At 35.6% G+C, this 25,746-nt stretch overlaps 1 protein-coding gene across 1 annotated transcript in view; it reads right to left on the reverse strand.

Moving 5' to 3' along the window:
• The window catches only part of mei-P26 (E3 ubiquitin-protein ligase meiotic P26), a 77,609-nt gene that overhangs the window by 27,278 nt on the left and 24,585 nt on the right, over nucleotides 1-25,746 (reverse strand). The window contains exons 3-6 of the mRNA XM_089250157.1: nucleotides 23,578-23,784; nucleotides 11,382-11,495; nucleotides 4,188-4,406; nucleotides 2,791-3,000 (exon numbers count right to left, since the gene is read on the reverse strand). Coding sequence (XP_089106283.1) covers nucleotides 2,791-3,000; nucleotides 4,188-4,406; nucleotides 11,382-11,495; nucleotides 23,578-23,784 — 750 coding nt within the window. The remainder of the gene's footprint in view (nucleotides 1-2,790; nucleotides 3,001-4,187; nucleotides 4,407-11,381; nucleotides 11,496-23,577; nucleotides 23,785-25,746) is intronic.

The following is a 25,746-nucleotide window of genomic DNA, read 5'->3' on the forward strand; positions in this document are numbered from 1 at the left end:
TCAAATACCCGGAATTTTGGGAAAGGACGAATAAAAATTTGGTTCACCCGGAGGACGCATTGAATGGGTTGGGGGGGGGGGGGAGACTCTATCTCCCAATTTTGTCTTTGGTGAAAATCCGGGTTTGGAACCCGTGATTGCGTAGTGGTAATCGGCTAAAAATATGATTTTCTAATTTTGAGTTGGCTATTCCTTTGAAAAAAGCTCTGGGTCACCACGAAAATCACACAGACCTACAACACAAATATGTATACATTAAATTTCAAATCCATGAAAAACCAATTTGGAAGATAAATTCAGGGCCGCAACTAGGGTGCGGCATATACGTATACACATACGGGTGTCTGGCAAGATTAGACTCTCTCCCCCATCAATGTTTTCGCAGCATCAGAGTTCTTTCGGCACCTACATGAAACAAACTTTTTAAAACAAACTCTACGGGCACACCCGTGCACATTGAAAATGCATCCTGCAAATGCAAAATGTTGGGGCAGAACATGCCAACTGAGCTGAAGAAAGAAAAACAACCGTAAGTTCATTTTGAACTTTACCAAGATCATTTACGATCATCAAAAATACAGCTGATAAAATAACCAGCAATAAAAAAAAAACATAATCCCGGCATTCGTGCAGAAAAACAGAAACGCACATCACAGAGATAAACTAGTCTATATATATATCCGTGCTCCCGTGAAGGCAAAGCCGCTTGTAAGTTAAGCGTAACCACTCAATGTTAAAGAAAGGCTGCGGAATTGATAGCAGCGCCATCTGAAGTTTGATGTGTCAAACTTGCCGATTGATCACGTGGCTCCCACGCTTCTCTTCCCCCTTCCCATTATTCCGATTTCAACCTTGATTTATTTTTCAGTCTATTGCTATGGAACCTAAAAATCTTAATTCCCACTAAAGCGTACATTTTTTACTTCTTTATAGGAGACGTACTTGGGCATAAAAATATAAATCACTCAGTAACAATAACAATGTTATCGACACTTCAACAGCTAAATCTATACTTGTGAACACCAGTCTTCGTGTCATTTTTACACCTATCAAATGCACGCGGACTTATTCAATAAATATGTTTTTAGTTGGTCCTCAGAAGGCCCGTTTTTATAATTTTAAAAGGTGAACAATTTGCCAAAATAACCACGAGCAATAGCTAACCAAGAGTCTTCACGTGAGTAAGTAAACAAAATGGCGCCGTGATGGGGAAATGCATTATGGGAAATGACTTTCTTACCCGATGCTAGCAGCCAATCACAGGCCAGCATGCACCCATCTAAACAGAGAGGGCGCTGATGCCGTTTGGATACCAGTTTAACAATAGGACTGTTTACGCTTACTCTTAATGTAGCTTTGCGTGAGGGTGACAGCACGCCGCCGCCGCAGATTTACATACAGCGTCGGACCAACCAGTTCCGGCATGTGCATAGAAAAAAAAAAGCATTCCAACACAAAACTATTGAACCCACTATCAATCGATACTAAGCAGTGTGCACACAGCAGCGTTGTGCTGCAAGGCATAATAGTGGGCTCAAAACTGAGTGAAACCGCCAAATAACGTTTAACGGAGAGAGGTCCAAGTGATCAAGCAGTTTTTTTCCATCTGTTCAATGATTGACTGCCAAAGTTGGCATTTACTGTCAGAATCGAAGTGCATCGCCAGACAGGGATGTACATCAGAAGAAAATGCCGTCTAAATAGAATGTGTGCGAATGAGCCCATTTCTTTACTGATTACATTGCAGCATAGACAAAACACATCGGTGCAGGTAAAATAAAAGAAACATTTCTTATATATGAGAGCCAAAAACCAACCATCGTGTAAAGGTACAAACATAGTTCAGCCGATTTTCCAATTCTGACAATCAATGCCCCATTCACCTGAGCAGGGAAGCACAGTAGGGGGGCTGACAGGGTTCCAGCCCTGGGGACCCACGATAATTCTCAATTGATTTTCTTTTTTTTTCCCCACCATCAATTCACTACACAGGGATTGCGAAAAATTTGGCTTAGGCCCGTCGAAGATCTCAGCGTAGGGTCTACTGCAGGATGTAGTTCTCCACCTTCGAAAACCCGTGGCATAGTTGATTTCTTTTTCTTGACTGGAAGGCCCGGCCATACACACAATTGATGGGAAATAAATGGGTAAAAATGAAATAAACCACTCGTGGCCGGGTTTAACCACCAATGTCAGGTTGAGAAACATTGCACTAGACTGGGGCCTTCGTGATGTTAATTTTTTGCCTCTAACTCCAGTAAGAGGGAAAAAATTACGATGGCACTGACTAGACCAAGCCAGTGCCCTTTCAAACGAGACACGCACAGGTTTCACATATTCCTTTTCCCATTCACATCTTTTGTTATCACTTATTTGATGTATCCCAAGCCTGACCCCTAGAACCATTCAGATAGATAATAAGTATTCATCATTTTTCCAAGAAGTGAAAGAATTCGCATAACAAAACTTCTTTTTCTGCATTGGACAAGTTTCGTTTAATCTAGGTTTTTTTTAAATATGTATTTATGGCATTGAAATCATGGGATGAAGATTTTTTCCATTGAAGACAGGTTCCCACTTAATACAGATTCCATTAGAGACAGGTTTTACTGTATTTGATAATTTAAAAATCAAACAATAAAATATAAAAAATAAAGTATTTGTAATTTTCTTCTCAATGAGAAAAAAAATTAAAATATATACATATACAGTGAAACCTTAATATAACAACACTCTGTGGACCAAGAAAAATATCAATGTAATGAGGTTTCACTGCATTACTGTACTTACATGCTTTAAGGACAACACTTCCAACGTATTGCCATGAATGAGTAGCTTTTCTGCAAATTTACAGGCATCATCTATCTTATCAATGGTTTTGTCAATATTGTACGAAGTTTCCATGACTTGCAACTCCTGCCTTGAGTGTATGGAATCAAGTTCCTTCAGCATTTGCTCTTGCTGTTTTTCTAATATAGCTTTGTAGCTTTGGAATGTTTCCTGTGGAGCAAACTTTTTTATTAAGCATAATGACAATTTAAAAATCTCCTGAACTAATGCTCGAATATAAATTTATTTTTGCACAAAATACAATTGTTCTCTCGACTAAGGATATCATCATACACACACACATACTGTTAAAATATTTTTTTTTTATATGAAAACAGAAAACTAATTATGTGAACTGGAAAGCAAAAAAAGAACAATGAAAATTTTAAAAAGAAAAAAAAAGAATTAAAAAATGAAAAAGTTATAGCCACAATGTCTAGGGCTCTCATGGGGGGGGGGGGGGGGGAAGAACACCCTGACATTGGCTTAACACAGAACGTTTCTGAGAGCATATCCTGGCATTAAGAGCCTAAATAGATGTTCGATCCCCCCAACGTTCTGCTGAAGTACAATTGAATTTTGAAATCAAAATAGAGGCAAAAACATTTTTGAAAACCTTTTTACTGATATGTGAATTGTGATTAATTTTAAAGTCAGTTTTCTAACTTTTAGTTTTCTAAGTCTTTTCTTTTGTCGTGGATAGTTTCTCGCATCAATACATTAAATAAATCTCAAAAAAAAATCTTAATATGCCATGGGTTTCCTCCTTACACCTTGGACTTACTCCTCCTCATACCAATAACTATAACTGTTCACTTTGAACACAACCCGCCGCACCTAGGACTAGCATATGGTTATGTACTTGGACTTTCTGCATCTATTTTATATATTTTTACATTGGCTGCTACTTTGCTATTTCATAAACTTGACAAAAAAAATTGTTTTTTTGGCTTCTTTGATTTTTGAATTCAATGGTACTACAGCAGAACAACGGGGGATTGAGCATCTATTTAGCTATGGAGGCTAAGAAATGCTCTCAGAAAAATTCTTTTAAGCCGATGTCAGGATGTTCTTCCTGATGAGCCATAGACATTGGCTATAACTTTTTCCATTTCTGAATTCCTATTTGAATTTTCATATTAATTTGTTTGCGGTATTTCATTTAAAATGTGAAACTTACTATATATATATATATATATATATATATATATATATACACACACATATATATATTTTATTTATTTACTTATTTATAAGGGTTTTTTGGACAATTTATTTAAACAGTAAAACTATAAACTTTTAAAACTTTTATCCAACATGTGATTTAAAAGTGAAAGTTTTCATTATAGTATACATACTTCAATACTTGATTTGGCATTATCTCTCTGAAGCTGAAGTTCAGAGAGGTATGTGTTCAGTGTAGAAGCGGCATCTTCACAGAGCTTCACCTTGCTCCTGCTCTCAGCAACTAGATTCTTGAGTTCATCTTTTTGCTTAGGTTCAGCATCAGATGCTTTCTCATACCTATGCTCTGGCTGTTTATGGTCTGCTACCATGCATTCATTACATATGGGAATCTGTATGAGGGATGGAAATGAGAGAAACAAAACAATGGAAAATTACTCTTGAATGTACACAAAAATAAGTGATGGAATCTTGTACACTGGAACCTGTATGAAATGTCAATGTTATTCTATTCTAGTCTACTACTACACCACACGTGCATCTTGTCCATATTCCTTTGCGGAACTTCTAACGACTTGGTACATGTTGGAATATGCGTATTCATGTTGTGAACCTACCTTGAAGTTTGTTTCAACATAATGCTTGTTATGCGCAGTGCTGCCCCATCTGCCATCAATTTTTCTAAATAATATGAGTGAAGTGTAATGATTGAACAACTGTACCGTTGCAGGCCTGTTCTCTGTGGTGGGACTTTTTAACTGGGAGATTGGTTCCCGATGACGCAAATACAAGTCACAGAAAAATAACATCAGCCGACCATCAGATTCTATTTTAGACTGGTTTCCATTTCACAAAGGTACATATTAAAGCATTTAATCATGTTTCAATTCTATTAGGAGAAGGTCTCATCCAGTGTCAGTCTTTGACTGGTTTCACTGTATATATGTTACTGCCAGCCTGAAATCAGCCATTTCGGAAATTGACCAATTTCGTTGCAAATTGACTCGGCCAATGTAAGAATTTCAGGTATAATTTTTTTTAGCAGCCAGTTTGTAAGTGGCTGGAGATCCCTGGCTAAAGCCAGTCTGAAAAGAAAGGCATAATTAGGGTCATCACTGTTTGGCATTTTTTCCCCCAATAATATTGTCCACATTAGCTATGGTAACCCATGATATTACAATCAGTGCCATTTTTTTCTCTTCAAAATTTGAAAAACTATATGTCTATATTATTATATACAGTCAAATCTCGATAAGTTGAAGCAGAAGCAGACAAAAAAAAATTAAGAGTTATTGTTAGTTCAACTTATCGGAAATGCTCAATTTTATTCCTGAATGCTATATTCTATTGCTAAATTCCACTGCTGAATGCTAAATTCCACTGCTGAATGCTAAATTCCACTGCTGAATGCTAAATTCTGTTGCTGTATGCTAAATCTATTACTAAATTCTACTGCTAAATGTTATTTTTCGAAATTCTCTCATACCCGAAAACTGACTTGAAAAAAAGAAAATTTAGAGTAAAGGGGAAATTTTAACACTAAAATACTGAAAAAGTTCTAGGGCTGAGTAAAAACTTTGACTTAAACTTGCCATATTCACGTGAGAAGCCTGATTAACTTCCTCCATCTTGTTGAGACTGTTGCCACAAGAAAAAATATTACTGTTCGAAAAATAATGCCACGTGTCCATATGCAAATCCATTGAGTGACGGCATCAATTTCTTTTTGCGCACCAAAAGCAGCAGTACTCTGATTAGTCCGTAGACAAACCCATTCTCACTGAATAAATAGTCTGGGAAGACGCAACATCGTTGCATTCATTCCTTCGTCCTGCTTTTGCTTATGAGCAACTTCAGATGTAAAGCAATGAGCTCTTCATCATAACTTACTAACATCAGGTAATGTTATTCTAGTTCTCTAACCATGTTTCATTAATATTTTTAGGTGAAGTGCTTCATACTGCTCTGGCTGGTCCGGGTAGTCTGTCATTAGTTACGATTTCTCTCATTAAAATTCATCAATGATTTCGTGGTTGATATGAGTATTGCACGTCCTAAGGTGATGTGCGATTTACGTCTGCTTGTCGACGACTGTGTCTCCCACCATCTTCATGTAGCTATGTGCTAATAGTGATGGTCATCACCGTCATAATCTGGTGAAATCCTTGAGATGATCATCTGTCTTCATCTACTAACAACCCGATATGATTGTGTGCTTCATCTTCAATGTGCTGATCTTCAACCCACACATACAATGATCGTGAAACTCTCAACAATTAACGTGGATTGTTTCCGTGATCGTGGTCCGATCCTGTTGAGAAATTGTGGTATTTTCTCTGATTAATAGGAATGTCGTCGACATAAACTAAATGTTTTTTCTTTTGCTAAATGATGAGATCATGGTTAATTGATTTAATATTAATGCAGAATAATTTAATCATGTGAATTGTATGCGAATAGATTTGATCTGAAATTTGCCAATATTTTTCTCGAGTTGCCTGAAGACTTATTCAATAGATGTATGAATCATGGGAAGCAGCTAATTATGCTACATTATCACAAATTGACTGTATAAATGTTTCTTTCAGTAAAATTTCTTTTTCCTCCCGTCATATGGAGCTAATCCAATACAGCTACTATACATAGCCATTAGTCACATATTGGCGATGAAAAAAAAACTGGATTTGGTGCCTACAGGACCATCTTACATCAGCACATCGAACATTAGTCAAGGATCTCCAGCTAAAGCCAAAATCAGGCCCCAATTTTTAAAAAAGTGTAAAACATAAAACTAATTGAAATCATTACACTAATAATGAAAATGATTTTCCCTAGAAGATATAATCACAACCTTACGAGATATATAGCAGGTTTATATTCCCTATCGGAACCAAGACCGGGCTATGTCTGATTTCTTTAATACATCATGTATAATCTGTATAATCACAATGTCAAAGCCCTCAAAATTTCTACCTGCAATATTAGCACAATTCCTGCAAAACTTCCTTCATTTCATTCATTCATTTCTATATGTGCCTTCAATGGGGGAAAAAAAATGCTGAGCAAGTTTATATTCACCAAACCAACCTCCATTCAAGCCACAATACTACACATGTGAATGGGGCTACACTGTTTCAAAACTGGTTCAGCATCTTTTAGCTACATAAAATATTAACACGGCAAAAATATAACAGTGAAGTAATAAATTTCTAGCATAATATCTAACGTAGCTGAAAGTTAAAATGTGAAAAAAATTGAAATAAATGCTATTTAATTGTGCAAGCAAAACCCAGGACAAACAGGTATCCCAACAGCCATTTTCGGGACAGAGCAAAAAATAGTGGAAAACCGAGACATCTGGCCACCCTACACCTGCCCATATATGTGATACACACATATGGTGCCACCACACATTCACTTTAATTGGGAGAAAGGTCCCTCATGAACAAAAACTTCTCTACAAGAAAAATGTTAAGCCATGAAGTTAATTTGGGTTCAACGACCTTTTATGTTACATAAACACAGATTTTTGATGTTCCGATTCTTTTGCTTGTATTTCGTTTGTAGTTTATTCATTAATGCTTAATTAAATTTGAGGAATTAAAAGAAAAAAAGCACTCAGGTGATACGAAAATATGCATTCTTAATTAACAATTTTTTTTTTAATTTTAAGCAGTCAGTTAATCAAGATTTAAAAAAAATAAAAAATAGAATCAATTTTTTTTGTTTTTAAATCACTTTTTTATACCCTAGTTTGCAACGGCCATTCAAATTGTAAAAAAAAATTCAGAAATCGTTGAGAAAAAAAAACTAATTTGCAAAACTCTACCTAGAATATCCACTTTTATCATCTAGCTACTATGTGGTAATCACCGCGTTTGACATTGTAAAAATCACGGGTGTGTACTCAGAATCGGCTTTTGGAGGAACATGGGGGGGGGGGGGCACCCGCATACCCCCTTCAGATTTTGCCTTTGGTGAAAATACGGATTTGGAACTTGCCATTGTGCAATAATCAGAAAACCTTTAAAAATTGTATTTTTAGCTAATTTTGAGTTGGCTATTCCATTAAAAAGCTCTGGTTGCCACAATGATCACACAGACCTACAACACAAATACATATGCATTTAATTTCAAATTCACGCATTACTAATTTGGGGATAGATGGTACCACCTACTGAACACAAAACACGCCAAAAAAACACTGGGCACATACACTTAAGTTTCACTAACACAAGTCTGACATAGCTCCATATTCAGGTGTAAAGATATCTGGCAGTTACGTGGCGAGTCCCATCAGGGAGGGAAAAGAAAATCTTTCCACCAGGAAAACTGTTTGCAAGAATTCATATGAACAGGGAAGATATGTGTCAGAATTTCATTTATTTTAGATTTGATCAGATACTATTGAAAGAACTAAGGTTTTTATAATGAAATAGAAAATCAATCAGAAGGAAATTTACAGATTGATTTATTAGTAAATATATAAATTTGTGTGTGCGCCTAACTTTTAATTACAGTGGATCCTGCTTATAATTTCTTTTGCAAAAAGCCATCATAGAAAACATTGTCCTGCTGCCAATCTGTCTCAATGAAGAGATATGGGTCATTCCATTGAAATGAAAAATTCAAAGTTGAATTTTCAAAGTGAATTGATCTAGAATAATAGCCAATGACGTGAAAAAAAAAAAAAAAAAGCATAAATATTCCATAAACATTTTTCACTTTTATTTTAAGTTTTACAACAAAGTCATGGATTTTGTCCACTCTGTTACGAAAACAAATATCACTAAAAAAATTATTTCTTCTGCTGTTTCTTAAAATAATGAAATCGGTTTATTTCTTACACATATGCTGAAAAGAAAGCAGTTTAAAAAAAATTGATTTTTTCTCTCGTGTTTTGGTTTTCCGTTATTTTATTTTATTTTTTTTTTGAAATAGCACATAGAAAAGTTTATTTTTTACACATATTTAGCTACTCAAAATTAAAACTTTATTTCTGACAGACAATGAAAGTTGGTAATCTATACTTTAACATCTTAGTTTGAAGTGTTCTTAAAATATTTTTCCTGTGAACTGCAAAAATGCATCCCGTAACACAGTGGACATCATTGTAGTAGAGTGCACAGAGATGTTTAACTGAGAAATATATCACAAATATTTTGAATAATCCATACAAATGCATTTTTATTTGCTCAAAAATTGTATACAAAATGTGATAAATGACCCAGACCCACCTTTGAAAAATGTCCACTCCATGGGGAAATTCAGAAACGTGTCCGCTGCCCTCATAGTTTGAATTTTGGTCTAGTAGAAATTTTGAAATCTGGTCAAAGTGGACACCAGACTTGTACGTTACACATATAATCAGGATGATTTTCCTTCAAAAATGTTTTGTTTATATATATACACCAAATAATATTTTTATGTTTGTATATCTCGCGTTTATCCATCTCACATTAGTGGACTGGAGTGGGGTAGAGTCTGGAAACAAAAATATAGGAAAATAATGGTTCTGTCCCATAATATGCAGAATGCATTCTCAAATAACAACATTTACTCGAACTGGAATGCTCCTTATGACACATCTTCCTGGATCTGTCTTTCTCTCTCTAGCAGTGATTTTGACAAGAGATCTGTACTACTTAATTTTTGCACTTTGTAAGAACAACATGAATGTGGTAAAGGGTTTAAATTGAATAGACAACTTATTAAATTTAACTTAAAACTTCAAAACCTATTAACTAAGAAAACTTTATTTTAAATCATAGTTTACATTCTGTTGCATTGCTTTTGGAAGACTTAACAGAGTGGACAAAATTCTGGTGTTTGGTTAGAACATAACTCCAAAATCACATTTTTGAGAGATAAGAATTTTCATTGTCATTTAAAAATCGAAAATTAAGCATACACACAAATACAAATGAAAATATCATACATCAGCATGTTGTTTAACCGTACCTACGCATATTTGTGCATTTATCTCTTCTAACTAGTTATACTTTGGAAGACTTACTTATAACTCAAAAAGCCATTTTTTGGAGATATCATGTTCTGACCTAAACACCACAGAAAAATTATTTTTAAATTAAATTATTTTTTCATTAAAATTTTAGATAACAGATGAAAAACTTTCATTATATTTTGCAGCATATCTCCATGTGCTATTACTTGATGTTGATATAGATGTAAAAAAAACAATTATTTATGATAATGTCATAACAGAGTGGACATCTGACAGAAAAAAATCTAGTATTAAAGACATAGCGTGAATATCAAGTTGTTTTGCAAAAGTCAAATCCAAAATTGTTGACAGCCTTAAAAGTAAACCTTTTAATGAGCTCAAAAGTGTCACCAGATTTAATCTGGTATAAAAATATATTTCCCAAATGACTAACAGAGTGGACATTTTAAAAATGGTAAAAATTTTGGGACATGAATAAAAAAATAGTTTTTCATAAAGAAAAATTACAAATTTTATTGGGTTTCATTTATTTAGGCACATATACAAATACAAATACAACGCCACAACAGGCAAACTGCCCAACGAGGTGACTGACTTAAGAGCATCATGGATCCCCGAGCCCCTACCTACTACTGCTACACCACACATGCACCCCCCTCCCCGCGGAACCCCCCAACGAATCGGTACATGCGGGAATGTGCGTGTACGTGTAGTGCAACCTGACGTAAAGTTTGTTTCTGTGTAATGCTTGTTATGTGTAGTGCTGTCATCTGCCCCCAGTTTTACTAACTATGAGTGAAGTGTTATGGTTGAATGATTTGCCGTTGTAGGACTGTTGCTCTCTGTGGCGAGACTTTTTAACGGGGAGATCGGCTCGCATTTGCGCCTTGAAGTTGGGAACCACAGAAAACCAACTTCAGCCGACCACCACTGTGGGGTTCGAACCCGGATCCTCGCATCACGAGTCCGGCACTATAACCACTCGACCACCACAGCGGCCCACTCGACCACCACAGCAGCAATATATGTAACATAATTCCAGATTTGCACCGTCTCTTTGTTTAACATTTTTTTTTTCAAGCTGGGATAGCCAGATTTTAAAGTTTTACTGCAATGATAAAAAAAAATTAGTACCATCTAAAGCAACGAAATGTCATATGAAAGATAATTAAATGGAGAACTAGGAAAAAATAAATAAAATCTTGGAGAAGCTGTTTATCTTTATACACTTTTTTGGGAATGCTGGGGAAAAAAAAAAAAATCGCAGATAACAGTGAATGATGGGGGAACTATAAATTTTTTGGAGGACCTACTTTCACTCAAAAAGGGCCCAGATTTTGCCAACAGGGACCTGGGTAAATTAGACTACAGCAGCATCTCTGAATCATTCAAACAAACTTACATGGCAGGTATGGCAGTAATACTTCATAGCTTCATCTGGATGAGAATGGCATGTGACCGGTTTGTGAATAGAAAAACCATCACTCCCTTTCTTCATGTCTTCAAAAGATACAACCTGGAAACAAATTTTCAGAATGCAATACACACACAGATGATAGCACATATAAAGAGTTTGCTCATAATCAAATGAATAAAATAATTTGGAGAATTATTTTTAAAAAACTATTCACGTTTATTAAACCAGACATACACTTTGTGAACATTCCTCTGAGGAATTTAATTAAACGGTGTATGACAAACTGAGTGTGTAATATATATCCTAATATGTGCTCCAATGTCAGTGTAATCATTTTTGGCAAATGACGCGCATTCATTTCTAGCTCTTTACTTGAGCATTGTAAATATTGTATGTGCCTTTGCATGCCCTAAAAATAAAGAAAATTGAATGCTATTAGGTATTATCAAAGTCACAAAACCTAGAATTGGTCTATGTACCCAACTGCTTTGTTATACAAACTGTTGTTTCACCTATACATAAAATGTGCACCATAATTTTGAACGATGAATATTAGTTACTGTCTCAGACCATGAAAAGAGTAATAAATATAAAATTATTTTTTTCCATCCAGACAGTTTTAATCACTACTATACTTGTTGAACCCTCAAACTAAGCAAATGAAAATTTACTTAACCACCAAATGGTCTACATACATCCCGCACCCCCAAATAACCTTAAAAACAATACAATTTCTGCTTTGGCAGAATCATTAGTTTCAATCTACTACATTTGTATCATTTGGCATTATGTCCATGATTCCCTTTTCAATTAAAATCAATTATACAAATTTTGTTGATAGGATTTTGTTAAAAAAGTAAGATAAAGTGGGACATTTTTTACTAAAAAATAAGACGAGTGGGAGTCCTGCATTCGACAAAATCAGACATGCTGGACCATTTTCTTGCATCGGTTGTTTCCAAACTGAATAGCGACCACCACTAGGGGGGGGGGGGGGGTTAATAAAATAGAGGGTCTTAATGAAAGGGGGAAATCAAGTAAGTAAATTAACAAAAAAAAACCCTGAATTTTATCTCAAATTTTTAAAACTCTCTAAATTTAAAGTTGATTTAAATACAATCATAGAAACTGGACCCTAAGAGCTCAAGCCACATAAGCCTCCCGTATTTTCGGCTTACATAATTCATAATTTATCTCCTCTTTAACTTCCATTAAAATATCATATAATCGATATTTACAACTTAGAGGAGAAATAGAGAAATCTTATATTTCTTCTCAATGACTTACATAAGTTTATAATATGCTGTGTATTCTTTTTCCCCCTGTGGCGTCATCTCTCACCCCCTTATGGGATGCATGGGTGGCAGAGGCGAAAAAAGGGGACAAGCGAACTGTTTCCCTTGCGTGACCTACTTCTTGCTCAGTGTGTTGCTCTCGCGCAAGTGAGAAAAAAGTTTCTCCTTTTTTATTATGTGGTGTCTCGTTATTTTATTTATTTATTACAATGGAATTAATATTGTTAACCTATGTAAATAGTTTTTTAAAATTAAATGAACTTAAATATTATCAACCGTTTCTTCAATTGGAGTCAGAATATACATCGTCCTCAATGTGTACCACATAACTATACCCCTCTTGGGTGAAAATGAATAAATTTATATTCTTCTTTAAAAAAAATACATAATGTGGCTCTTATCACAGTATTCGTATGTTCTACCTGATCACCTTCATCCATCGTTACGAAAGCTATGAGCTTTAAAAAAAGCACCTCTCTGAATGCCAAATAAATAAAAAATTATTACTATTATACTCACGCACGTTACGTCTCTCTCTTTCCGTGGATTTGAATAGACTGAAGCGCGCATGCGCTAACTGTGCTCGCCTCCGTAAAAATTATCCAATGAGCATCTACTTGCCACTTACATGTGTGGACACTTTCAAGAAGAATCGGTAAGTTAAAATTAAGTTGCCAACTAAAGCACTTGTCTCGTGTAAACGGGCCTTTAGTGCGCGCAGACAAATGGTGCAAGTAAAAATAAAAAAATTAAAAGAAATGTTTCATACACGGAAGAGCCAAAAAAACAGGTACACCTGCCTAATATCATGTAGGGCCCCCGCGAGCAAGCAGAAGTGACGCAACACGACGTGGCATGGACTCGACTAATGTCTGAAGTAGTGTTGGAGGTAATTGACACCATGAATCCTGCAGGGCTGTCCATAAATCCGTAGGAGTAAGAGGGGGTGGAGATCTCTTCTGAACAGCACGTTGCAAGGCATCCCAAATATGTTCAATAATGTTCATGTCTGGGGATTTAGGTGGCCAGCAGAAGTGTCTGAAGTCAGAAGAATGTTCCTGGAGACACTTTGTAGCAATTCTGGAAGTGTGGGGTGTCACATTGTCCTGATGAAATTGTCCAAGTCCGTCGGAATGCACAATGGACATGAATGGGTGCAGGTGATCAGACAGGATGCTTATGTACCTGTCACCTATCCGAGTCGTATCTAGATGTATCAGGGGTCCCATATCACGCCAACTGCACACGCCTCATACCATCACAGAGCCTCCACCAGCTTGAACAGTCCCCTGTTGACATGTAGGGTCCATGGATTCATGAGGTTGCCTCCATACCCGTACACGTCCATCAGCTCAAAGCAATTGGAACCGAAACTCATCAGACCAGGCAACGTGTTTCCAGTCCTCAACAGTCCAATGTCGGTGTTGTCGGGCCCAGGCGAGGCGTAAAGCTTTGTGTCGTGCAGTCATCAAGGGTACACGAGTGGGCCTTCGGCTACGAAAGCCCATTTCGATGATGTTTCGTTGAATGGTTTGCACGCTGACACTTGTTGATGGCCCAGCATTGAAATTTGCAGCAATTTGCGGAAGGGTTTCACGTCTGTCACGTTTAATGATTCTCGTCAATCGTCGTTGGTCCCATTCTTGCATGATCTTTTTCCGGCCGCAGCGATGTTGTAGATTTAATTTTTTACCGGATTCCCGATATTCAAGGTACACTCGTGAAATGGTTGTACGTGAAAATCCAAATTTCATCGCTACCTCAGAGAGATGCTATGTCCCATCTCTCGTGCACAGACTATAACACCACGTTCGAACTCACTTAAATCTCGATAACCTGCCACTGTAGCAGCAGTAACCAATCTAACAACTATGCCAGACACTTGTTGTGTTAAATAGGCGTTGCTAATCGTAGCGCCGTACTCTGATTGGGTCCATATCTCTATTTGCATACGCATGCCGGTACCAGTTCTTTTGGCTCTTCAGTTTATATACGAGAGCCAAAACCATCGTTCAAGGGTACAAACATATCCAGCCGATTTTCCAATTCGGAGGGAAGCACAGTAGAGGCTGATCCAGCCTACGAACTCTAAATGAGATATAATTCTCATTTTTGTTTTTTCACACTATAAATTCACTATATAGGACCCGTAAAAAATTTGGCCTGAGCGCACCCAAGATGTCAGGTTGGGGGATGGGGGGCGCCCTACTGCAAGATGTGGGGCCACTAGACCAATGTTTCTCAACCTTTGGAATCTCCCAGCACGGTTGACTTCTTTTTCCTGATTGGAAGGCCTGGGCATACACAAGATTAATGGGAAATAAATAGGTAAAAATAAAGCAATAAACCACTCATACCCAGTTTGGCTTGATGCCAGGGCCTGGCAGTTAAGGAACACTGCACTAGACCAACCAAGGGCCCTTTCGAAGGACGGATTTCAGATATTCTTTTTCCTATTTACATTTTCGAAGTCCAATATTAGATGCTTGTTATTTGCTCTATCGTCATGTTTATGTGTCTGTCTACATCAGGCATCTTCAATCCGTTGCTTGCGAGCACCATGGTGCTCTCTGAAACACCCAAAGTGCTCTATGCTCGTATCTGATTTGGTGCGCGCGAGCACTTGATCAACATTTCATTTAAACACCCACCTTCTGCAAATTGCATTCAATTATTAAAATTATCTGGATTTCTTTTGATGATGGGTACAGGCAGTGCCTGCGACTGGAAAAAGTTTGAAGACCTATGGTCTAGATCGCAAGCTTGCAACCCGATGTCTGTCTTCTCTGGAACTTTCTTGTTCTCCCGCTTGCGTATACTGTACGATTTCATCATTCGCTATAGCTAGTCAGTAAAGATTAACACGATCAAATTATATATAAAATGGATATTTTTTTTTTAAAGTTCTTTCGTGGGGGGAAAAAATGGGTGCCTTTTCATCTGTCCCCCACAAGGATGGGGCTGACAGAGCTGCATCCTTAAGGCTCAGGACAATCACCATCTTTGTTTTTCAGGCTATAAATTTACGACAGAGCCCCCTCAGTGAAAACTCTGGCTTGTGCGCCTGCCAAAGATCCAACAGCCTGCTCCACGATGTGGGGGAGGATCATGTCTTTTCTGCAGGAAACCAACATTGTTTCCAAGGACTCCCTACTGCCGTGGTCTATAACAGTCTTCCCCGCCTCCTCTAGGAATTATCACGTGATCCTGAGAACACTGCTTTAGGGGGGGGATATTAGGGATACGTAAATGTCGCATTTACGAAATAACCATGGTAATTGAGAAATTTACGAAATAAATGCGAAATTTGATTTTTTACTATTTTTTTTTTTAGCGAAATCTAAGTAATTTACTTACAAGTTAATTTTGGCCAGTACTTGTGAGTGTGCTTAAAAAGGAAACCACAAGCGTCACTTCTTTCCCCTGACATTGTGTTATGCTTTCACACGGAGCGGATGCAGACACCGGTCCAGCAGAGCCTGCTCTATCACCGGAAAGGTGATTCAGCATTCATTATTTGGTGAGATTGGCGATCTAACACTTGTTTTTTGGTGATATTGGCAATTTAATGCTCGTTATTCGGTAAAGTTTCTAAATTAGCATTCATAATTCTGCGAACATGCTCTTTTTACTCCCGGAATGAAATTTTTTTTTCACGAAACAATCCGGATTCGACACAATAACAATCGACTACAGTAATTTATGCTACTTCCAGTGGTGACTTTTTTCTTGAAAACGTCAACTGACTCACATTTGCAATTACACTTTAAAAATGAAAGACCATTGCAAACCATCATCAGTTGAACGATCACGGATTTTATTGGAGGTTTCACGATGGAAAGTCCGATGAGGGGCTAATAGTTTAAGTACAGTGGAATAAAACATGCTCTTTTTGGAAAGAATCGTTTTGCGGCAAGCAGGAACAAAATTTTTGTTGCATCCTTTCCGAAATTCCAGGCATACTGAAGCAAAATTTGCTATTTAGTGCAGAAAAATACGAAAATACACTATTGGAGCAGGATGGTGCATGATGTTAATTTTAACGTAGTGTGGCGCAAAGTTCCCACACCTGCAGGTAAATTAGAATGGAGTGGCATCTCTACCTCAGTATCACGAATCTCATTAAAACACAGTGGCAGAACAGAATAAATGTAAAAAATATAAATAATAGTATTTCTGTTCCTGTTAATGGTCTCAGCAGGCAGCAATTGAATTTCGAAAATGCTTTTGAATTGTAGACAACAAAATAACCCTCTGCAAATTCTTGAGAACTAAAATATTTTTTACACTGTAATTTACATTTTATATTCAACAGTTTTTATTTTTACATGATTTGCATTTTGATTTATATTTTCATCTTGAACCTGATACAAGTTATTTTGAAATCCGCATTTTATGACCCGTCAATTTGGCTAAGGTTCTCTCTTATTTGGCTACAACTGTTTCCATCTGATTAGCCAAATTGCTACAATTGATAAAAAGTCAGGGCGAACGCTGGTTTTTATAAGCCTAGCCGTAAGATCAAACTTCTAAAACCCCTCATCATGACCGAGAGATATTCTCCAACTAAAAGTTTTCATTGGGGTGATTATGCCAAAAATTGCTTTGTTTTAAATGTTTCAGGCAATGAAAACCGATTTATATTTCATAATATAAACAAAATTGGTAAAAAAATTTCATTATTTAAAAGAAAAATTAATATTCTCGATTATTCTTCAATTTGTACATCCAGGAGAATGTTCCACCTCACATCTCTATTCTATCACATCTCTAGCTCTACATCACCACATAATAAAATATCAGTAAATTGTTAATTAATCTGAAATATTCCAATTAATGTGAAATATTCCTGTTAATTTTTTTTAATTAGTCTGTTGTGCTAAGATTTACACATATATTTGGCGAAAGGGCTGAATACCGAATATCCATCCCACCTCTAGTACAAATATGAGGTAACCATGAATACAGGGCCAAATTTTGACTTGAGTGGTCCCTTGGCAAAGACAAAAAAAACATTAGAGAGCCTTCTCAACTGGGGGAAAAATATCTGATTTATAAATAAAGATATTTCGTTTTATTTGTTTTGTTTAAATCTGAAGCCATAAATTAATGGGGGGCGGGGGCATGTAGGAATTAGGTCTAGCTCAAACAGTCTCTAACGCTTCAAGAACTTGTCTATATAGCCAGAAAAAGAACTTCCTCAGTGTCACTTTATTTGAGCTGTTCTGTTTTTGTATATAACATCTTTTATGGTCACTTTTGAATATATAGCAGTGTTATCAAGCTTTTTCTTCAAAAGGAAGCCATAGAAATCATCTGTTCCACACTCAACCTTTTCCATAGTTAACCGAAGGTTTAATAACAGTGTTATCTATAGAAGTTGGACAAGACAGAAGAAAAATTACTTAACAGGAGTGACGACTTACCAAGGGTTTACTGTACTAAATTTGGCATTCGATTAGTTTTATGAGCATGACTTCTAATAAAAACTGAAGCAAGTACTGGATTATACCCATGGGGGAAACTGCAAACCTGTAGTCAAGGGGTCATTCCATGTGAAATCAACACAATTTTTATATAAATTTTAACTCACCATCTCAGATTTTGATGAAACTTGGTACAGAGGTAGCCTGCATGTAGATAAAGAAAACTACCCAATTTCATTAAAATACGTCAACCCAATTTGAAAATATGGCGATGTGAAGTTGTCAAAATTCACCAAAAAACACCCCACGGCCATAGTTTCAAATTGCTGTTGCAACTCTCCTAATTAAGCTAAAATGATGGGACAGGTGTCATTTTGCAGCATTTGTTATGGGCTTTCCTATGATATGCAACACAATATGGGTTTGAGATAAAATGTTTTTTTTAAATTTAAATTAAAATTTAAATTTTGAATTTATCAAAAAGCGCATCTTCAAAATTTTTCAAAAAATTATATTCAACACTTCACATTGTTCTTAACTAATTCCTTAAGTATGAAAGTGGGACTGTCATGGGTTCACAACTTTATAAAATTTCAAAAATATATATTTTACTAAAAAAATTGACATTTTTGTAAAATTTATAGATTTAAGCAGAAATATACATAACTTACCCATAAATAAATTTTCACTATTTTCATAAATTTATTTTTAATGTGTTTAAAATGCAACTAGTGACTATGATGGGTGATTATTTTATTGTTTAACTGGTTTAAACCACTTTAAACCAGTCCAACTGGTTCCAACTGCCTGTGGGCATAGGCAGACTGATCAGTCTTCATACTGATTCATTGGCAGTTGGATGTGAATGTTGTTGGTGATTAATGTGATGGTAATAAGTTTCTTTTTTAAATGTTAATATTTTGTGAGGTGTTGGTATTAGTGAAAAAAAACTATTATTTCAGTATATTTTCTTAGTGTTTTCTTCAGAAACTTTTTCCTATATTTTAATTGAGATCTGTGTGATATTATACAATGGAGAAAGAAAGATATCAGACACTACAATGTTGCAATCCTTTAAAAAAACAATCATTCTGTGAAAAACATAAGGAGACTAAGAAATGTGCCTCAACGGATGTGTGGTATGTTTCCTGATATGCCAAAGATATCAAAAATTAGTGATAATTGTAGGAAGCAGATTGGTTCATTGAAAAATATGCAAGGAAAAAATGATTGCAGAAAACTTTTGGATGATCAAACAAGCTATGTTCCTCCACCTTCAGCTGTTGTGCAGACACTAAATACGTCTCTCCAGGAATTAAGAGTCCCCTGTGCGTAGTACAAAACTTCAGATGAAGTATTCAACCAAAAAATTTAAAAGCATTGGGTTAGCACTTAAAAAACAACTATTTGCTAATGCAAAGGATTCCTCAGAAAATGAATGTGAGTCACTGGAACAATCTGTTATAGCTAATCTGAAAACTAGCTTTTCCTCTAGTAGTAGGGAAAAGAAAGTAATGCTACTGACTTGTTTGCCTGAATCTTGGAGTATAAGAAAGATAATGCGCGAATTCAATGCTCCTAACTACATGGTACGCCAGGCAAAATGGCTTTTGAAGGAAAGAGGTATATTATAAAGTTCTGACCAAAAACGGGAAAGAATTTGTCACAAGAAATTGTGCAAACAGTACGTTCTTTTTATGAAAATGATGAAATAAGTAGAGTAATGCCAGGAAAGAAAGACTGTGTAACTGTGATCTCCGAAACCGTCCATCCCTTTGGGAAAGAGCGCAAACCATCCCAAGATGGTCTCTCTGGGCAGTCAGCGGTCATGTCTGTCTGTCTGTGTAACTGTGAAGGGGGAGAATGGAGATAAAACAGTAATATCTAAAAGGACTTATTTTGTGCAATTTAAAAGAAGCATGTAAAATTTTCAAACATAAATTTCAAGAAATAAAGATAGGGTTTTCTAAATTTGTAGAACTGCTCCCAAAACACTGCATTTTAGCAGGACATAGTGGAACACACTCAGTATGTGTTTGCACTACACATCAAAATGTCAAACTTATGATAGAAAATGCTAAGCTCGGTATGTTAACCAATGGAGAATTGGCCTCTTATAAACACTGTTTGGCAAAAATGCTGTGCAACCCAGCATCAATTCATTGCATTAAGGGAAACTGTAGTTCTTGCCCAGGAAGTGACCCAATAAAAAGTACACTACAAAATTCATTTGATAATAATATGGTTGAGAATATCACTTTTCGACAATGGGTTTCAGTAGACAGATGTAACTTAGAAACCATACAGAAGACCTCATCAGAGTTTATCGAATTATTTTCTGAGAAATTGACCACACTGATACTCCATGATTTTCTAGCTAAGCAGCAAAGCTCTTTTGTAAATGAAGTCAAGGAAAACTTGAATGAGGGTGAATATGTTGTTACATGTGACTTCTCTGAGAATTACACTTTTGTGATCCAAGATGAGGCCCTGAGTTATCATTGGTCAAGTGATCATGCAACAGTGCACCCCTTTGTAATGTATTACAATGGAGAGAATAAAACAGAGCATATGAGCTATGTCATAATTTCTAATTGTCTAGAGCATAACACTATAGCAGTTTACTGTTTTCAGAAAAAGCTAATTCAATTTTTAAAATCCAAATTTCAAACTGTACAGAAGATATATTACTTTTCGGATGGCAGTGCAGCCCAGTACAAGAATAAAAAGAATTTTTTAAACTTATGTTTCCCATTGTTTTGCCTCTGCACATGGAAAAGGACCTTGCGATGGTGTCGGTGGCACTGTTAAGAGATTAGCAACAAAAGCAAGTCTGCAGAGGCCATATGAGAACCAAATTCTTACTCCACAACAACTTTTTGATTGGGTAGTTAAAAAAATTACATCTGTACACTTTGAATTTTCAACACAAGAAGAGTACATTGAAACTGAAAAATTTCTAGAACAACGCTTTAGTCAATCTGTTACCATCAAAGGAACACACAGGTTACATGCCTTTATACCGATAGCATCAAGTACATCAAAAATATTAATAAAAACTTTTTCAGGTACAACAGAATCTACTGTTGAAAATCACAAAATCTCCGGAAAAACTGGCTTTAAGAGATATTCATGGATATGTTACTGCCATCTACGACAGGAAATGGTGGCTAGCTTATGTTTTAACAAAAGACGAAGGTCTTGATGAAGTTAAAGCTACTTTCCTTCACCCAGCTGGCCCATCACTGTCTTATGCATATCCTACAAAACCTGATATTCTATGGGTATCTGTAAAATGATGTTCTTTGTAAAGTAAACCCAGTAACACCAACAGGAAGAAGATATCAAATTCCTGGGGATGATACTGTAAAAACAAATGAAGCGTTCAAAAAGACAGTGTAAATCTTAAAAAATATACTGTTTGTATCAGGTTTGGCAAGTGACATTTGAATGTATGTGTTAAGAGTAAATTTCAATGTGTACATAGATATATTAAGAATAAAGACTAAAGATTTATTTATGGGTAAGTTATGTATATTTTTGCTTAAATCTATAAATTTTACAAAAATGTCAATTTTTTTAGTAAAATATATATTTTTGAAATTTTATAAAGTTGTGAACCCATGACAGTCCCACTTTCATACTTAGGGAATTAGTTAAGAACAATGTGAAGTGTTGAATATAATTTTTTGAAAAATTTTGAAGATGCGCTTTTTGATAAATTCAAAATTTAAATTTTAATTTAAATTAAAAAAAAACATTTTATCTCAAACCCATATTGTGTTGCATATCATAGGAAAGCCCATAACAAATGCTGCAAAATGACACCTGTCCCATCATTTTAGCTTAATTAGGAGAGTTGCAACAGCAATTTGAAACTATGGCCGTGGGGTGTTTTTTGGTGAATTTTGACAACTTCACATCGCCATATTTTCAAATTGGGTTGACGTATTTTAATGAAATTGGGTAGTTTTCTTTATCTACATGCAGGCTACCTCTGTACCAAGTTTCATCAAAATCTGAGATGGGGAGTAAAATCACTGTGTTGACTTGACACGGAATGACCCCAAGTGTAATTTGGGCACTAACCCTTAAAGCAACACAGCTGAAATCACTAAACCTCCTGCAAAATATACCTTTTTGAAGGAAGCAGGCTTTCTTCTGATTTTCAGCAGGTGTAAACTCAGGGGCAGGGCGTGGCAACTTGAAAAATATTCAGAAATCAGATCAATTTCTTAGGAGCCAAGCATGGTATTTTGCTCAAAAAAAGGTCCCAGATTGCGTTTTCTATTACTTCTTCCATGTTAAAAGAGGTAGAGTAACAAAATAAGAATATTTTGTCATCCTTAAACCCCAATCTAGAAATTTACTCTAATTTAACAACCATATTTATAAAACTTTAGGCGCCAATACCTGATTATCTAGTCATCATGGCGACTTGGTGTCTGGGATTTGTCTAACCCTACTCAGGAGTAGAGGGGGAGTGTTCTATTTAGAAATCAGTTTTACAAAATATCTTGGCTTGTCATTGCTAAAACAAAGGCTTTTAGCAAGGCAAGATATCTCAATGTCACTTAAATTCACACATTTATACAAATACAAATACAACGCCACAACAGGCAAATTGCCCAACGAGGTGGCTGACTTAAGAACATCATGGATCCCCGAGCCCCTACCTACTACTGCTACACCACACATGCACCCCCCCCCGCGGAACCCCCCCAACGAATCGGTACATGCGGGAATGTGCGTGTACGTGTAGTGCAACCTGACGTAAAGTTTGTTTCTGTGCAATGCTTGTTATGTGTAGTGCTGTCATCTGCCCCCCAGTTTTACTAACTATGAGTGAAGTGTTATGGTTGAATGATTTACCGTTGTAGGACTGTTGCTCTCTGTGGCGAGACTTTTTAACGGGGAGATCGGCTCGCATTTGCGCCTTGAAGTTGGGAACCACAGAAAACCAACTTCAGCCGACCACCACTGTGGGGTTCGAACCCAGATCCTCGCATCACGAGTCCGGCACTATAACCACTCGACCACCACAGCGGCCAATTTTTTTTGGCTGGAGGAAAAAAAAAAGAGGTCATGCACTGGTACATTGAAAAGTAAATTTAAGATATTTAATTTTATATAATTTACATTTTTTTTTTTTCATTTTTGATTGCCTTGGCTTCTCCCTTGAAACCCCCCCCCCCAAAAAAAAAATAAAAAAAAAATCAGTGGCTAAGCAGTTAAATTAATTCAATAATAAAAATCAATGCAAACTGAATTAATACTTTAACACTACAATTAAAAGCAGAAAACATGCAAAAGAAAGAACAGCCGAATGACCAAATTATTGGTCAACAAGTCACATTCACAGACTAGGCAAGAATTGATATAACTGTGACACTTATTGTCACAGTACATGCCATGGACAAATCCAGTTTACAAGAACCAGATGTAAAAGATTATATATACCTTATGGTTTTCAAAACAACGCATATACTGATGAGCAGTAACACAATTGTTACATAAGAATGTTGCACATTCTGTACAACGTGCCACAGCCTTTTCTTTAGCTTTGCAGCTGGTGCAAACAATCTGCATGTTTTCTATTGCTTCCATGTCCATCTTGTTCGATGTAATATAATCAAGAGGCAGAGCAGATATTCCTTTGGAATTCAACTACAAGCAAAATAAGAAGTTCAAAATAAAAATGTGATGCATACAAAAGAAAAAAAATCTACATGAAGTAATAGCCATGTGGTTGATCACTTTTTTTTTCAAAATTATAATTAAATATATTAATTTTCCATGCACTTTAAAACCCAAATGCATTTTTTTAATACAGTCATAACATTTCTGTTATAGGGCTGTATTTAGAATGGACTCTTTGAGAGTGAATATACAAACATGAGAAACGAGGAAAAAGTATGCAGAAGCTTTGAAAACTCGAAAACACTGAACAAAAAGAAAAAAAACCGAGTGGAACGAAATATTATTCTATAATAAGCACAACTCTGCTACTATATACAATACACACACAAATTTTTTTTTTTAAATATTTGAGCATAAATTTAATCAAAAAAATCAAATGTATGATGGTTACCATTATTTGCATTTAAAGTAGGACTGGTCTGGTTAATCTATCAATTGTCAATAGCAACTAAAAATTTGTTGAGTTGACTCGATTAATCCAATTAAAATTTTTTTAATAAAAATTCATAATTTTTATTTGTTTGACGAAACTGATTAGATGTCTTAAATTATATTTTTAGATGTGAAATTTTAGATGAGTGACCATATTTAAAAAATATTTGAATTAATATTTTAATCAAAATTTTTGACAGGAGGAAATACAAGTAATTCAACAGAAATTAGTGATAATTTCAGTGTTAGTTTTTTTTTTCCCAGTTTTTATTTTCAGTTTTAGATGACAACACTGAAATTTGTTGTCACCACTGTGTGAACAGCATTTTTCGTATTCAGGAAACATCCCCCAGTAGCATTTGAGAGCAGTTTCTAAGGAAACAAGCAACGGTATGAAGATCGAAAGTAGCTTCAACATTAATGACTAACCTAAAATAATTGATTTTCTAAAAAAAAATCATGTGATCCTAGTTGAAGAAACTCCAGGATCTGAGACAAAAATTTTCAGCATGGAGCCTTAATTTTTCAATGTATTTTAATATTTGCTTACATCTAGGGAATAGGTGAGTGTGAGAGAGAAATTAATAAAATATATTTTTGTTGCATCAATACAAAAAAAAAAAGTTGCCTAATAAGTTTATAAAGTATAATAAAAATGCTACACACCCCTATATAAGCCTCTATTTAATCGAGAAGCTATCCATACTTAGAATAAGACAACCATAAGTATTCTTTATGGGAATTGAATAATATTTTATCATGTGTATATATTGTTTACAATTTTTGTTAATTGCATTTTTAATTGGGTTGCTATATTTTTGAAATATATGACATCCATATTTTTATGGGCATCTTTCTCAGCCATCTCGTTGGGCATTTTGCCTGTTGTGGCGTTGTATTTGTATAAGGGGTTACTTAAAAGTATCAAATTGAAATTTTTTGATTAACCTTCTAAAAATTGATTCCCAGCCCTAATTTGAACTATTAAAACATTTTTAATTGGGGTGGTTTTTTTAATTTTTAATTTAAAATTTTTAATTTGGTCTCCATAACCAAATTTGAAAATTTTACATCTGTCAAGAAAATAATGAAATTAAAAGCATAGGTGTCAATTCCCAGAAAAATGTAGTTGTAGCTTATCATGTGATGAAATATTTTGCACTGAAGAAAATATGTCGTAAGTAAAAAGGAAAACTGAGGATTTTTTAGAATTGTATTGTGACCAAATTATCTGTTTTCCCTTGACGTCCCATATTTTTCTGAGAAAACATGTTTGGAATTTCAAGGACTGAAAGGGTTTTTTCTTCTTCAGAGATTTCTCATTCAAGTGGAGCACGGTTTGAGGATTTTTAGGAATTTTTCTCTACAAAGAGAAATGAAAAATCTGCAGAATCTGGTATCCGACCAGAAGTTTTAATAACGCTGAAAAATCTGAACGCTTCTGGGTAAATTGAAAGCATTGGCACCTATGCCAAAGATGCTATTCTTAAATTAGAC

The sequence above is a fragment of the Pholcus phalangioides genome, unplaced genomic scaffold (assembly GCF_987345545.1).
Source record: "Pholcus phalangioides strain wild (caught in Gottingen) unplaced genomic scaffold, Ppha-v1.0 ptg000022l_1, whole genome shotgun sequence".
Lineage (NCBI taxonomy): Eukaryota > Metazoa > Arthropoda > Arachnida > Araneae > Pholcidae > Pholcus > Pholcus phalangioides.